Source organism: Astyanax mexicanus, chromosome 19 (genome assembly GCF_023375975.1).
Source record: "Astyanax mexicanus isolate ESR-SI-001 chromosome 19, AstMex3_surface, whole genome shotgun sequence".
NCBI classification, from domain to species: Eukaryota; Metazoa; Chordata; class Actinopteri; order Characiformes; family Acestrorhamphidae; genus Astyanax; species Astyanax mexicanus.
This window is the reverse complement of record NC_064426.1, coordinates 11,574,975-11,590,866: the sequence shown is the minus strand read 5'-3', so window position 1 is coordinate 11,590,866 and position 15,892 is coordinate 11,574,975. Positions and strand designations below refer to the sequence as shown.

At 38.5% G+C, this 15,892-nt stretch overlaps 1 protein-coding gene across 1 annotated transcript; it reads left to right on the top strand.

Annotated features, from left to right (window-relative positions):
• Nucleotides 1-366: 366 nt before the first annotated feature.
• ubald2 (UBA-like domain containing 2) lies at nucleotides 367-14,878 on the top strand. Its single transcript, XM_007237318.3, has 3 exons — nucleotides 367-614; nucleotides 8,558-8,614; nucleotides 13,329-14,878. Exons 1-3 carry the CDS (start codon nucleotides 495-497, stop codon nucleotides 13,698-13,700), a joined length of 549 nt encoding a protein of 182 aa, XP_007237380.1. The 5' UTR covers nucleotides 367-494; the 3' UTR covers nucleotides 13,701-14,878.
• The last annotated feature ends 1,014 nt before the right edge of the window (nucleotides 14,879-15,892 follow it).

Here is a 15,892-nt window from a genome sequence, read left to right as displayed (position 1 = left end):
AATAAGGGCCGCTTTTTTAAGCTCGCTTCGTGGAACAGCCCCTGGTCTCACAAAACAACAACAAAAATAAAATATGTGCTGCCCATAGTAATGGACGCAGGGTCTGAAAGGGTTAACCAGTCCTCATACTCTACTCAGCTCCAATACTGTCCTTAATTATTAATAAATCGCTCCAATACTTCTGAACTGGCCAATGGGGGCTTTTGTTGCGATTTTCCAGTATCCAATCACTGGAGGCGTGTGGTTCACGATTACGTCACTCGAACCTATTGAAACTGTGCCGAGTAGCCAATGGGACGCCGGTATGTAGCAGTTCCTTTGCGCTACGGTCCAATCAGACGGCGAGTTTGCCTTGTTGTTAGTGATGACAAAATATTTGTTGTTAGTGAGGCAGAGGACGGAGAGAGGGGGAAGCGAGGGCCCGGACGACGATCCGACCTGAGAACTGCAGCTCGCTGAGATCCGCTTATATCTGTTATATCTAAACAGCGGCCATGTCGGTGAATATGGACGAACTGCGGCATCAAGTGATGATTAACCAGTTTGTGTTGACTGCTGGCTGCGCTGCGGACCAAGCAAAGCAGCTTCTCCAAGCGGCGCACTGGCAGTTCGAGGTATAGCTGAGTTATAAACCTGTGTTTATAATTCCTCAATACTTTCCTCCTAACGGCAGCTTTAGCTTCTTACATCACAACTGTATTATTTTTATTATTACTAACGTTCCTGCGGTCTCGTGAAACACATAGCCTTTACAATTCTATTTTTACACGTGTACCTAACTAACCAAATCACAAACGAGAGGGACGAGTGATTAAAGCAAATCCGGTGTTCTGTCGAGTTGTGCTACTGCCCTGTCAAACCATGCTACCCTAGTGTTTAACGTTTAACTGTAAAAAATACAAATTATTAGAACATGCTGCATGCAGTGAAAGTGTCGGTATGATCAAATTTGAATAGCCTTAATCGCTGTATCAGTATAAAGTTAACGCAATATAGGTAACGTTAATTAAAAAAATAATTTATTGTTATATTTGTATTACTTTTTTTTACACGGGTGTAACACTCAAGTAAACGATGATTGTAAATCCAGGTTGTACAATGCACCCGGGAGGGGAAAAAATACTAAATTACCAGGGAAAACTAGAGGTGGATAACCCAGGTCCAGAAAGTAAAAATCCACTCCAGGGTTTTTTTACCAGCTACCTAAGCTGCAGCAGAGCCACCCAGGCAGTTGGTACAAACCCTGGGTTGGATTTTTAATTTCTGGACCTGGGTTATCCACCTCTAGTAAAAAAAAAAAAAAACATGAAAACAGTAAATATGAGAATTTTGCGCATGCGCAGAGCCGCTAAGCAGCATATACCGATGGGTAGTACAACTTGATAGAACACCGGAAGACGGACTAAGAGTTAGAGTTAGATTAATGTATTTACGGGAAGCTGGGGTAAATATTGCGAATTAAAACAGGAGATGGGTAAGGTTAGCTGGACTAGCTAGGATAGAACAGGCAGTTCAACAGCAAAAAAACGCACCTATTGTCTTCTTAGTAATCTGTGTAAAGATAAGCTGGTTAATTAGATAATATGCTTGGTATTTATTTATTTCAGCTATATTATTTTATTATGTGCTAAATAGCACGAAACAACAGAAAGCTATGATAAGAGAGGGGTAAAATCCAGGTCCTGAAATTAGGTTAGTAAGATTTCCCTGCTGGCCTTAAGCTTTAGCTGGCAACCTTTAGCTTTAGCTAACGAGCTTTAATACTTTACACTGATCTTCAACACTTTAGTCGATTTCTGTGTCTAATTAATTAATCTCCAGCTAGCTAACCTAGTTATATTTATTTATTTTAGCTTGCTTGCTAATAGCTGTATTCTTTATGAGGCTTGTTACAGACGTCCCAAGTCTCCCGGAAGTTGCGGGAGTCTACCGCATATCAATAAGGGCTCCTTGATGCCTACAAGTCAGATAAAATCTCCCGGAATCTAAAACGAGAGGCCCAAGTGTGAACCCAACGAGCACGCAGGTGTCACAGACTTTTGCCAATCAGGTTTTACTGGGGCCGAGCAGGGTTTTTTTTTTTTCTCTTTTCTTTCTTCTTTCTCCATCCAGGACGGGATGTGTTCAGGAGCATTATGAATCCTATCAAAACTCATTTCACCTCTGACTACTTTAAAGTATATCCATGTCTGGTAGACGTGGGGATATCTCCCTGAAATTAATTTTTGCAACTTTGGATGTTTGTTGTTGGGCAGCGAGTGACTACAACCTTCAGTTTAATTGTCCAACCCCTGTAATTCCTTCTTTTTTGATGGTGGTACTTTTATTTTCTTTAATAATACATTTATTTATCATTATTTATTTGTTAACGTTCTAGTGTCTCAAAATAATGAGATGCCTTCTCATAATAATTGCTTAGCATTTCAGAACAGAGGATAAGTATCTCAAAATATAGACTAAAGCCAGGCGGACACTGTGCGATTTTTTTAATCGGATGCGTTCTGGAGAGCTCAAACAGCACGTTTGAATCGTTTGTCGTGTATGAACAACGCCTGCGATTCATCTGCACACACTGTACGGTCCGACTGACCTGCTGCGACGGGGGAGCTTACACTGCACGTCTAAACGCAGCCCGTAGGCGGAGCTTTCTTTGCGTACAAACTCTCGCTTCAACACAACGCCTTGCAAAAGAAAGCGCTTAGCTTTGCTTATTTGTGCCCTGTTGTGCGCTGAAAGTCCACGGAAGAGACGTACATGGACTCGCAGGTGGCTGAGGCGACGTGGACTCTACGGGTTGTCCGTTTTACAGAAGGAGAGCGCATAGAAAAATGACTGCGCGTCAGGCTGCGAAAGAAACACCAGCAGCTTAAATAAAATAAAATAATTTTATTTTTTATTCTGTTTATTGTTTATGTAAAAACTGGTTTTGCACCACTGAATATTAAACAAGCAATCGGTTATTCACACTGGATAGGGACCCTCATTTACAGTGCCGCTGAGCATTAACAGTTTAAAAGGGATTAATAATATATATAAAAAATAGGAATAAAAACTGACATTTATTATAGACGAATAAAATATATACGTAAAAAAGGAAAAATAGGACCTTAAAAAAAGATCATAAAAATTGACATAAAAGGGAAAAAAAATTATATCTTATGAAGATATATATTTAATGGTTTGATTAATAAAAGAAGAAAAATAATTTAAATGAATAAATAAAAAATATAAAATATAAACTCATTAAAAATTCGTTTAAAATAACCCAGGCTTTCTGCAGAATAATCAAAGTTTCAGTTAGTTTCAGTTTCAAATCATGAAAACAGCTCACCAAAACCTCAAACTATACTTTATATTTGACTATATTTACTTACAGGTCCTTTGCTTGTACTTACAGGCCCTTACTTATTTTTATTCAACTGAACTGAGTTCCTGTAGCCTCGCGCTGAATTCAGCTCCGCGCTGCGAAAGAGAGCGAGAGAGAGGCGCAGCGCATTTTGTCTGATTTATCTTGATTAATTATCAGTACATTTATTAGCTTTAGTAAGTTTAATAGCACTAATTTTACTACACTTCTCCGACCTTATTTATTAAAACGTTTATTTTAGAAGACAGAGGTTATTATGCGGGCAATGCCGCGCGCAATGCCACGCGCTGCGCTAAGCTGGCTTTGCGTGGCTAATATTCTGGAGCACTGGACGAGATTTTAATTAATAAATTAACATATTTATAATTTTAATAAATTTGCCCTGGCGAAAAGAAACGAATTATAAAATATAGCTTTATATTTCTGTGCATGTTTTAAGTTTTACATAATTGACGGGCAGCACCAGAGGCTGACAATGTGCTTTATTTTTCAGATATAATAGCAAAGTGAAATAAAATAAATTTATGTTTGTCAAAGATATTTTCTCTTTTAATTTTTCTTTTCAAAAACTCCAGCTATTGACTGAGAATAAGCATCTGTTGAAATTCTTAAACAGCAGAATGCCTGTGTCTGCTATATTAAGCTATAAGTCTGTGTACCGAACATAAATATAAATCCTTATAACTGACAGAAATAAATATGACTAATAATTATTTATAGTTACTGTGCAGATTTTTGGGAAAACAGGTCGTGACGTTAAGAAATCGGCCCGCAAAACAGCTCACACTGTGAGACAAGCGACCAAAATTTCTGGCATGTCAGAAATCCCTGGTCGCGTCCGACTGCTCATTCGCAGCTCCTATGGGCAATTAATCGGACATCGCTTCCCCTCTCACACTGCACGACAAACGACGCACGATCAAGCTAAAATTCGGCCCGATCATGAAATTCAGTCGCATCCGACCAGATCGGGCTTAAAATCTGGCTAAAATCGCACAGTGTCCGCCTGGCTTAAGCAATTCAGTTACTAAAAAATAGATTTTGTTTGGTTTAAATGGTAGAAATAGGCTAAACATGTGAAAAGGTGGCACATACTGTATTGTGGTGTTTGGCCACTATAGGGTGTTTTTTTTTTTTTTTTTTTTTTTTTTTTACATTCCGTTTAGTTCAGTCAAATCCAGTGAGACGGGCTTTTCAGTTTTAGGCTCAGGTTACTGCCTTCACTCTGCTGTGCGTGTATAAAAGACAGTTCTGAATCGATGGTTACAACTGCAGTAACCCGATTTACCAGCGCTGACGGTGTATTCTTTGTTTTTGCTGTTCAGGCAGGTATGATGACTCCCATTGAAACTTGATACTAGTGCATTTAAAAGAATCAGAATATTAATAAAAAGTTACTTTATTTCAGTAATTTAGTTCAAGATGTGAAACTCAAATTATATGGATGTAGTAGACACAGAATGATCTATTTTAAGCATTTATTTCTTTTATTGTTGATGATTATGGCTTACAGCCAATCATCAGTGTCTCAGAAACTTAGTATATTATATAAGACCAATTGGTACTTTTGGTAGTGTGCCAAGTCCTGCTGGAAAATGAAATCTGCATTTCCATAGAAGTTGTCAGCAAAAGGAAGCAAGAATAAATTTAGCATTTTATTTCAAGGGGCCATTCATTTGTTTTTTCTTTTAACTGTCTCTTATGGTCTATATTAAGTGTAGTCGGCCATGTTTGTAGGTCAGACAGTGCTTTTCTTATAGTTGTTTGCAACATTCTTGGCTTGACCACAATTTGTGAAAGTTTATCTGAGTGAGAGGGAAGTAAGTAAACCACACCTTATTACCAGCACACAGTCGGGGCATTGCTGCTTTAGTGTTGCTTCATTCTCAGGTCACCTCAGTAAATGACTGATCTTTAGATGTAGTGGTTCTCAGAGGGGTCTGCAGAGAGGCAGCCACTACACCCGGCCTCGTTGTCCAGATGGTTCCTGTAACACCTTCTAATGAGCAGCTGAAGGAGCAGTAATTTTTGTTTTTTGACCTGTTTCTGTATTTGTCTGTTTCTCATAATGAGTGCAGGATTGAACAGGCCTTTTAGTTCTAAAAAAGCCACATGCAAGCTGTTGCGTTTAGCCTTACACTCTTCCTGAATTACTGGGTGTACTTAGCACTTAGTAATCCCCAATCCAAAAGTCTACAGCTGGGCTTTTTTCATCTGAATGTTTGTTGACACTTTTTTGTTTAAAAGTACAAAACATCAGAAAAAATACAAAATATTGTCATTCCGATGTAACCCATTTGGTCAATGGGGTGATTCCCTTAGTGGTTTGTCTTCAGTATCTTTACTTAATGAACATTTTTGTAATATTCATTTGCAGTTCTTTCCCTTTACTTTTAAGAGGAACAACTGGAATGGAAAGATCATGGTTACATAATGATGTGTAGTTGGTTTCTTACAAATGCAGAATAACGTATAGCATTACAAAGAATACATCTTACAATTTTAGTTGCCAATGTATATATTTCATAGTTCCAGTGTCATTGTGTAGCTTTATTGCTTGCACTATATTGTATTATGTTTTATTGAAGTTAATACACTTTATTGTAAGTAAACGAGCAAGTAAATAGAGATGTGATCTTCAAAAGAGTACTGTTATAGGATATATAAATCATGCTGTAAAATAAGATTGAGGGGTTCATTGGGTGGAATTACTACTATTGAATTATGTGGGTCATAATATACTTTGTGGGTCAGAAAACAGCACTGTAAAAAAACATCAATAAATTAGCATAACCTAGAAGAATACTGCAGTACTGAACACAGATATGTAACAGAGACCTGGTAACACATGCAGGCAACATACAGCTTATTTTAACTTGATCCTCCCTAAGTATGGGTTTCATTTCAGTGGCAGGTTTGTACATGCTTGCTGTCCTCCATTTTCAGAGACCTGTGTCATGTTTAATGGCTGCTGTTGGGCTTTCATTCACAGTTTGTGCTCCTGCATAGAGGCGGGCTCTGTGTTTTACTGGCGGGGGACATTTAAAAGCTGTTGTGACCCAGAGCCCCATGTGTTTGTGTGTTGCGTATGGTGATAGGAAATGAGAGGCTGACTAGCACTTGAATGCAAACAATTCACATAAACAAAACTGACTGTGGGGTGAACGGGGACACGAGAGAGAAAATATTTGATGACAAAGAGGCTCTGTGGTCCTGTTAGTGCAGGAGACAATAGCGGTTTCTGCGCGTTTGCGTTGATATGTGTGTCACGTCAAGCAGCAGACATTCCTGCACTAGCCACTGCTGTTGTCAAACAACGAGTGGAGGGGAGTGAGTAAGGCTGGGGGAAGGGGGCCTGCAGGGAACAGAGAGAGAGAGAGAGAGACAGACAGACAGACACCATACACTGCAGGAAGTGCTGGCAGTGAGGGGGGGATTCTAGAGTGAGAAAGCCAGGCATTTGCTTGAAAGCCAGTAATCACAACCACAACCTCCACCAGGAAGGCAGGCAATGACACTGCTGTTGATGTTTTATAGACAATGAGAAGCATCTTGCTTATGTCTGGCTCTGAGTATGAATCATCACCTATGACCCAGAAAGTCTTTATTTCTCAAAATACTGTCAGGTTTTATGGCTGAGTAATGTCCCAAGTGTTGTTCATTGTGATACCAGAACACATTTTACCAGCTGTAACAAGTAACATAAAAAAGCAAATATATGCTGTTAAAGAAAGGAAAAGAGAAAGTTTAAGAGAAGAGAAATTTTGTTAATATGTTGATTTATTGTTGTTGATTTAGATCGATTGGTTTTCGGGTTTGGTGTTCTGGAAATATGTACACACATGACAGTTTTCCACTTACACACAAGCCCTTTACTCATACGTTTTCAGGGAATTAAAGATGTAGTGAGCCGGCATATTACTTTCACAAGCCCAAGTTCCAGGATATTTTCCAGAAAGCTCTTGTCAGAAGCTGGAATGTTCCTAGTAAACAGTGGTGTTAATAACAGCTGCCAAAGTGAATAATTTCTGTGCCATGATGTGCTTTTTACATTTGTAAACCTGGACCTGGACACAGTTTATCATTCTACTCACACTAATTAACACCCCTCACCAGCAGATTCCTCACTTTTTCACACTTGTTCTGAATACAGAAGTCTGCACCCAGTATCGAGTCTGGGCTTATTTGGAGGAAGGGCTTGTTATTGCTGGTTTGCTTGCATACATAGGAATTCAAACAATGGATTGATTGCACAATTTTACACATCATGTAGTGGAAAAGCCTAGGTTCAGTAATTTTTAAATTCTATTATGTTCTTTATGTGATCATAACATTCGACTGTGCAGAAACACCTGCAAATGAGGAGCTGCTCTCAAAAGAGGAAGTTCTTAGCCAGTGACTGTAGAAATCAAATACATTACAACATCCACAGGTTTAGTGCCTCTACTGAAAGTTTCAGTCTTGTTTTCTCCTCAAAACTATCTCTATATATATTATATCAGTGTTTCCATTAGTTTTCTTTGTGCTAATATTGGCACATTTTTATGCCCCATAAATAAGTTTTTTTTTTTTTAAACCCCCAGACAGCGGGTTTACACTTCAGAATGATGGATGGACAGCCTTGGCTGGTGCAGAACCTTTCTGTTGGTGACATTAAGTAGATGGGTTATAGTCAAGTGCACATGTAGTCACAAATAGTCTTTAAATTGTACCAGATAAACTGTCTCTCCTGTGGGAAAACTCTGCTTATGTGCTGTTAGGACAACTTTTGCTTAATTTCCATTGAACCAAAGGCACTAAAACAGTGGCATCCATGTCAAAGTATTCCTGTAACAAAATGCACCAAACAGCATCAACACTCGCAGCAGATGGCTTCAGAGACAAGAGGACCAGAGATTGCTTCTCTAGAGAGTTTTTTTTTAACAAGAGATCATGTTAAAAATGGCTAGTAAAAACATCATTACTAGATAATCATTTTTCTTTTTTCAAATTTTGGAGAATATAGAATCATGAACAAAGTTGAGTCCTTGATCAGTTATGTGGAGTTTGGAAACTTGAGGGACTTATGTGTACATCATTCTAAAACACTATGTTTTCTGCTTTTAACCCAATGACATACATTAACCGTGGAACCAGTTTCCGTGCTTCAGTCTTTCTCTAATTGTGTTTTTCTCTCTCCTCTCCGCACAGACTGCCCTAAGCTCCTTTTTCCAAGAGGCCAACATCCCAAGTCACCATCACCAGATGGTAAGCACATTTGCATCTGTCAGAAATACCAATTTAAGGCTAAGACTAGTTTAATTCCCACATCCTTCCATTGTTATTAAATAAATGGCATGTGAGCCTTTTTTGTAAAAAAAAATGCTCTGTTTTTTTTTTTTTTATTTAGCCCTGCTTTATTTCACTGAAGTGTTCTCTGAAAAAAGAACATTCATACATGCAAACATATTGTCTCTGATTGGCTAACAGCACTGCAGCAGAGACTGCCTTCCTGACTTCCCACCACAGTCAATTTTACAGCTCTAAAACTCAAAGGACAAACTGTTTTCAGAGATACAGCCTTTATAAAGCTATAGCTCTTAAACTTCACTTAACGTCAGACTTCGTACCCCCTCACCGCGGCTCCAACACCACTCGCCCCACAGCAGCGGGAATAATCTAATGCTAAGGCTAATAACTCTTACCTCAGACTTAATTCTCCAGTAGTTGCTACTTTAGTTAACTTTGGTGAAGTATGCAGGACAACAATACAGAGAACTGCATAACTGCGTAGACGGAGCCAAGTGTGTTTAGTATGTTATGCCGTATGATGCATTTCTGGACAAGATAAGAGATGTGAAAATTGACGGTATTTTTCCAAAATAGGGGGTAGGGCCAAGAGCAAAAGTGTTGAATGTTGCGTAATGCTGCTTTTACATCAATGAGAAATAAAAAACAATGCATTTTTTATTTATATTTATTTATTTATTATTATTATTATTATTATTATTATTATTATTATTATTATTATTATTATTTTATTATTATTATTTTTTTTTATACTAAAACATGGAGTCTGAAAATTTGTATAATTTAAAAGTTAACTGAAGCTAAAATGTAATTAAAACGGCAAATATATTGTTTTATTTCAGTCATGTCTGGGACACTGTAGTGTTCACAAAAAAGTTACATTGCAGCTCCAGAAGGAAAATAATATAGCATTTATGAAAGCTTGATACAAAAGAAAATTTGGTATCATTATCACTATCAATTGTGCTTGACATTGCTTAAAGCTGCTACTTACTAAATGTAGTTTCACTATTGCTACGTTACATTTTGTGAAGGTGATATTCTTATGCATGATCTGGATGGTAGAGCTGTTTGCTAGCGTTTGTTATGAACAGGTGGGGTGTTTTTAAAGCTGTGTTCTGTGCACACATTGTAACTGTACATGCCCAGATTTTGAAAGCCATGCTGTTAGCTGCTAGAAATGTCCACTGTGTATTATACCTTCACACACACAAGAGAAAGGTTTGTTTTTGTTGTCAGTATTCACACCCCCTCCCCCTCTTCTTTTGAGTGTACGTGCATGTTTGCTGTAGTGGGAGGAGCATAGTTGAGCAAGGCAGTGGCAGGAAATGTGTTTATGTTGGTGTGTGTGTGTGTGTTGGTTGGGGGAGGAAAAGCACTGGTTGATTTGTTTTTATTTTGGAAGCAGCCATTACATCATGCTGCCAGAGGCTGGGAGGTGGAGCAACGCAGGGCAACAAAAGCTGGGATTGGTTGGAGGGGTGTAGAGCTGATTTATTGGGGAGGCGGTTCACATGCAGGCTATAGAAGTAGCTGCTGTTGTAAACTGGTTACAAATGTACTCTGTTTTGACTGTCTTATTGTCTCATAGAAGCACTGTATTCACTGTATAGAGCTGATATTCACTGAGTATCACTGTGTCACCCTGACCAGTGACTGTTGGCTGATTAGCTTTTTGGTGTGTATTAAGCTTTTTAACTTGAGCTTTACTGAGTCATAAATTAGCTGTGTTGCAGTATAAACTACAAGCCTATAATGCGATCAGCACACCTACACTGATTTAATGAAATCTATGCAAAATAAAAGACATCACAGTTTAAAACTTTGCATAAAATCAATTACAACACACATAAAAAAAAATGTTTTATTTATTTAAATTAGAAATAATGCGCAGTATTTTATTATAGGGGATAGTGAAATTAAATTGTTTCCAGGTTTTCTTTAAGTATTATGATGGTAGTGTGTTTTTTTCTGTAGATTCACTCTAAACCCAACACCCCCTCCTCAAAAAAGTCACCATTAAATATATATTAATTTTATTCATGTTTAGTCAATGAATTTACACATGTATTACTGTATTTACACTGTATGTGCTTATAACTGTAAGATTATTTTAACATGATTATAGCCATATATTAAACTCATATAATTAATTGAAATAATTTTGTTTTATTTTTGTTTCTGGTATTCAGCAAATATATACCATACATGATAACCAGTAAACCTATCCACTGTATACCACTGCAGCCCTAGTGGAGACGCACATTCAGTGTCTGAATACTGGAGTACAGTACAGGCTGACTACATTACATGTGCTTGGCTTGCTTTTTATAGCTGCAGATGTGCTCACTCCACACTCAGTGTGACAGATTAAGGAGGGTCTGCAGCTGGAGCAGTAATAGAATCTCTGATGGATTCAGGAGGTGGATATGTGTAATATAGTTGGGAATGGAGGACAGCACTGTCTTGTTTTGTATGCTTTACTGATTTGATTGAATGTGTGTGAGAGTTTAAGAAAGACATGAGCAGCTTGTCATTAGGCCACTAGAACCTTGAGTCACATGGCTGGATGTGTATCCTTCCAGAAAAACCTGCTGAACTCTACTTTCTTTCACTCTTGCTTTTTACTATTCTTCCTACCTACTCCCCACTGTTCTTCCTCCAGCACAGGGGCTGTTATTGTCACAGACGTGCTCCCCAGGGTTGAGTCGAGCTCCATTGAGAGGGCCCTCGTGTTTAAAGGCTCCTCTGAGAGCCGGTGTGCAGGTTATGTTAAGGCTAGCTCAGACGCAGGTTGTTGTGACTGCCCGAGGAACAAAAAAAAGCTTTAACTGAAACAATCCTCTGTGTGCCAGACAAGCCAGTACATTTCCATTCCTTAAGCTCTGCTTGTTTTGGATCGCTGCAGCTGGCAACCAGCTTTGTTTGCCACCATCCAGATTCTGAAATTGTATATGTTCTACACAGAATGGCCTCTTTTATGTAGAATAGATTTCCTGTGTTTCATAATTAAGTCAGTTTGTTAAAAGCCAAACAACACCTTGAATTGTGTAAAAAATATATTTCACAATCTGTGTAACTGTGTGTGTAATGAATACATACAGATACTTTAAACTGCTTCCACTGCTGACACAGAAGTGCACTCAAAGTTTGTCAAGTTCCATGTAAAGAAGTATCGGCAATAAAATAATAGGTCTCTCTGGAGCAGGTAAGGATTAACCTATTGGCACCAGTGGTTCTAAAGCCTCCCAGCATTGAGCTGTGAAACTGTGTTCTCTAGTGTCACACAATTCTATTACAAATTCAGTGGACTTGCCCACTCTATAATGATAACACATCGTTTTAGGGTCATATTAGTTATAAACATTAAGCATTGTGCGTGGTCCAGCACTACAGTGTGTGCCATCTACTTCATGCTATAAACCAGACTTTCGCCTGGTGCTACTGCGAGTATCAGTTTATTTCTCTCAGTGATTGGAACCCAGGAAACAAAATTAGATCATATGAAGGTTTAGTGGTTTGGAGAGTTTTTTTTTTTTTTTTTTTTTTAATACTTTGTTAGCAATACAATTCTCTGGGTCAGAATCTGTCTAAGAATCTGTTTCATCCTATATCTGTCTTTATAATCCTACAGTTTTACTGTAGCCTCTCTGTCAGCTTGAACCCGACTGTATTTTCGATGTCCTCATGACAACAAGACTTTTGTTTTGTCTGCTGAACTGCCCCTCACCTTTATTTTTTTTTTTTTAAACGCCCGAGACTGCTGTGCATTAAATTCTCATACTCTACATTTAAACAATTGTATCTAAATGAAAGAATGTGCATAACAGATTAAGATGTTCTAAGAATACTAATAGTAAGTTTATATAAGTACAGTTTATATTTACATTTTTTATTTACCCCACTGATGTAAACGGCTTTTTGTGTGTATGTATAAATGGATTAAGAGATTTACTTTGTGTGTGCAACCACTTTTGCATTTACAAGGTCAGTTTACTACAACTGCTACAGAGACTTTATCCATTGCACTTGAAGTAAATCTACAGTGATGTTGACGAACTGACACCAGCAATCATGGTCACCATGGTGTTCTAAATAAAGCTCTCTCTCGGTGTGTGTGTGTGTGTGTGTGCGTGTGTGTGTGTGGTATATGTAAATGCAAAATATCAGTCCCTGAATAATTGGCTATTGCTGAGGTGGTCTACTTTTCTCAGTAGCACATGGACAGCTGTGTAAAGTTGTGGTGCATAGTAAGGCTGGATTTACTGGCAGTGCAAACAAACCTTGGTTTAATTGAGAGATCATGGGACTAATACTCATGAGTTGAGCATGACTCTGATCACATACATACTGACCTCAGTGTGAAGACAAACAGAAGAGGAACAATTGACCCTGGTAATGTTGGGGGAGTTAGTGAAGTAAAAGTCAGTACAAGGCCTTAAATTTTGTATGTTGTGCAACTTTGTTACATAATTAAAAACCTCTTAATCCATAGATTGTATAATGTACTGATGGTGGGATATCCAAAGTCTTTGGAATGTTGAAGGTGATTTTTTTTTTTTAATTGCTGTATTTGTTTCTTGTATTAGCTGAAAGCACTGCACTATGGTACTTTTGTTAATTAATGTAAAAAGTTGACGTTATTAAATAGTTTTTCCTCTCTTTACAACAGATGTGCACTCCACGCAACACTCCAGCCACGCCTCCCAACTTTCCAGACGCCATCACCATGTTCTCCAAGCTGCGCGCATCCGAGTGCACGAGTGGAGGCAACAGTGGTCCAGGCCAGGTCCCCATGGCTTGCTCCCCTCCCCCCACCTCTATGTCAAGCTTTGGCTCCTTCTGGGCTTCGTCGCCGCCCAGCCACCAACCTGCATGGCTGCCCCCCTCCTCCCCCACGGGCCACCATATGCACCACCATCACCATCATCTTCACCACCACCACCACCAACACACAAATCAGACACCCACGTGGCCTCCTGTGTCTCAGCCTGGCGGCACCCAGCAAACCCCTTTTATTTCAGCCCTGCACGGTCAGAGATGAGACTTTACTAATGGAGGCGGGGCTAAAGAATTGGGATGGGCAGTGGAGGAGATTACGTTGTGTTTTTTTTTATTTTTTTATTTTGTAAACAGGGATGTTTAAGGAGAACTGAATTGGACCACGAGGGAGGATAAGAGACATGGTACTGTTTTCCTTTTTGTTTGTTTTTCCTAAAATTATGAACAGTGTTTTTTTTTTTTTTTTCTTTTTTTTTTTCTTTTTTTTTTTTTTTTTTCCATCATTGATGTTATAACTGCCGAAGCCTAGGAAGAACCACTATTAAAAATCATGGACTTTTGGCATTAGGGTAACAGACTTTGCAGCTACTGAGGAGCATGGGTGATGGAGTTTAACCAGAGCATGGGGCCATTGGAAGCCAAGCAGGAAAGTTAGAGAGAGTGCGTGTGCGTGAATCTTGAATGCTTTTGGATGCTCGGTCCCTGCTTTTGCACTGCATCAACAACAAGCACTCACCATGGACCACGGAAGTTGAGCATCATTCTGCGATACTCATTGCGCTCATATTTAGCAAGCCGGGTTGAACTAATTACTTTCTTTGGTTAAAATTGTTATTGCCATGTTTGACACTCAAATATGTTTAGGACCCTATGTTTTGTGTATATTTTTCTCCTGTAAATCACTGAATCCTTTAGTTTATTTTAAGATTATATCAATTATAAGATATCAATATTGGGAAATCCAACACATTTGCTCCTTTTTGTACATATAGTACATCCCTATTATTAACCACAGGGTTACATTTTATTTAAAACTCATTTCTGAATCCCAGAGTTGGACCCACAGTGTCAAATACGGCAATAATGACAAAGCTCTGACTACAAAATGATGGCATGACCTCAGTGGACTATGTAGAAGCTGGCAAGAATTTTAGGTTGAAACACTCGTGATCGTGTTCATGCTCTTCTCCTCAAAGGCATCATTTTTTTTTATGCAAATTTACTGTAGTTTTTCAATTATCAGACTCTATTCTCCCTGTCAGTCAAACAAACCCTTGTTGGTTCAGTCTAAGGAAGCTGAAATAGTAAGTGAAGATTTGATATAATCTGCAATAATTTTGATGTAAACTGGCCTTTTTAGATGCCACAGTTCTGATGTGTCCATCATGTCCATGTGATTTTGTTTAAGAATGTTGCATTTAAATACAAATTTCAAGCAGACTGTTTCTACTTTACTGTTGGTTGTGTTTTGCTAAAGACAACACTGAGTCATAAGAAAGTTTCTAGGTTTATCTTCCTTAAAGCAATATTCTGCACTTCTTATCTCTTATCTGCTGCATCTGGAGCACAGTGTGGATTAATAGAAGCCAGTGTGCAGTTGCTAAACTTTTTTGAAATGTCTGACTGCATAAAATGAATCTACATTTATTACACAAACTGCTGTTGTGCAGAGTTATATAGCTTGTACATGATGTAAGACATGTTTTGTCAAAGCTGTTCTTGTGTTAAACAGATGCAGTACACTGAGACTAGGTTAGAAAAGCCAGAATATTCATATAGAGCGAACAACCACTCAAGAAATATGGACTGCCTCTACCTCTACTAACCCATACCTCTCACTGTCGGCTGCTGATTTAAGGATGTTTCCACACAGCGATAAAATTGGCCCAAATCTGATATTTTTCTTCATGTGACACAGACGTGTTGTTTGTGAGTCTGACATTTTCAATACCAACTTGGGTCACTTCAGTATGTGGTCTTGAAATCCGATTACATATTGAATTTGCAGTAATGCGAGCCTGTCTGAAGAGAAGGCTGAGAAAAAGGCTGTGAAATGAGGGACAATGGATGTCAGTACATGGGAAAACACAGCAGTAGTTAGTGAGCGTTGACAGAATAATGAGGTATCATGCCTCGTAAACATTTGAACTGATGTCTCTCTTTCAATAATATTTGAAGCCTTGTGTTGCAGCACCTCAGTGTTTCTAATGAAATGGCTGAAAGTCTCATAAAGAGTAAAAAAAAAAAAGTTTAAATAAAGGCTGTATCTCAAAGCTGTGTTTATAGACGAATATTGTGCTCTTTTTACAGCGAGCTCGAGTGCCTTCTTGTTGAGGAGCCCAGCTTCATCTTCATCAACTTCCTCATAGCTCCTATGATTCTGCCAAGGATGAAACCGAAACTTAATGTGAAGCAATTCTTTTTTGCACATGCAGATCATATATACTGTACAGA

What these genes read in the sequence shown, in the direction of transcription:
- ubald2 (XM_007237318.3), top strand. Translation starts at nt 495, where the DNA reads ATGTCGGTGAATATGGACGAACTGCGGCATCAAGTGATGATTAACCAG. An exon ending in CGGCGCACTGGCAGTTCGAG is followed by an intron (nt 615 to 8,557) that starts GTATAGCTGAGT and finishes CTCTCCGCACAG; the next exon opens with ACTGCCCTAAGCTCCTTTTT. An exon ending in CAAGTCACCATCACCAGATG is followed by an intron (nt 8,615 to 13,328) that starts GTAAGCACATTT and finishes TCTTTACAACAG; the next exon opens with ATGTGCACTCCACGCAACAC.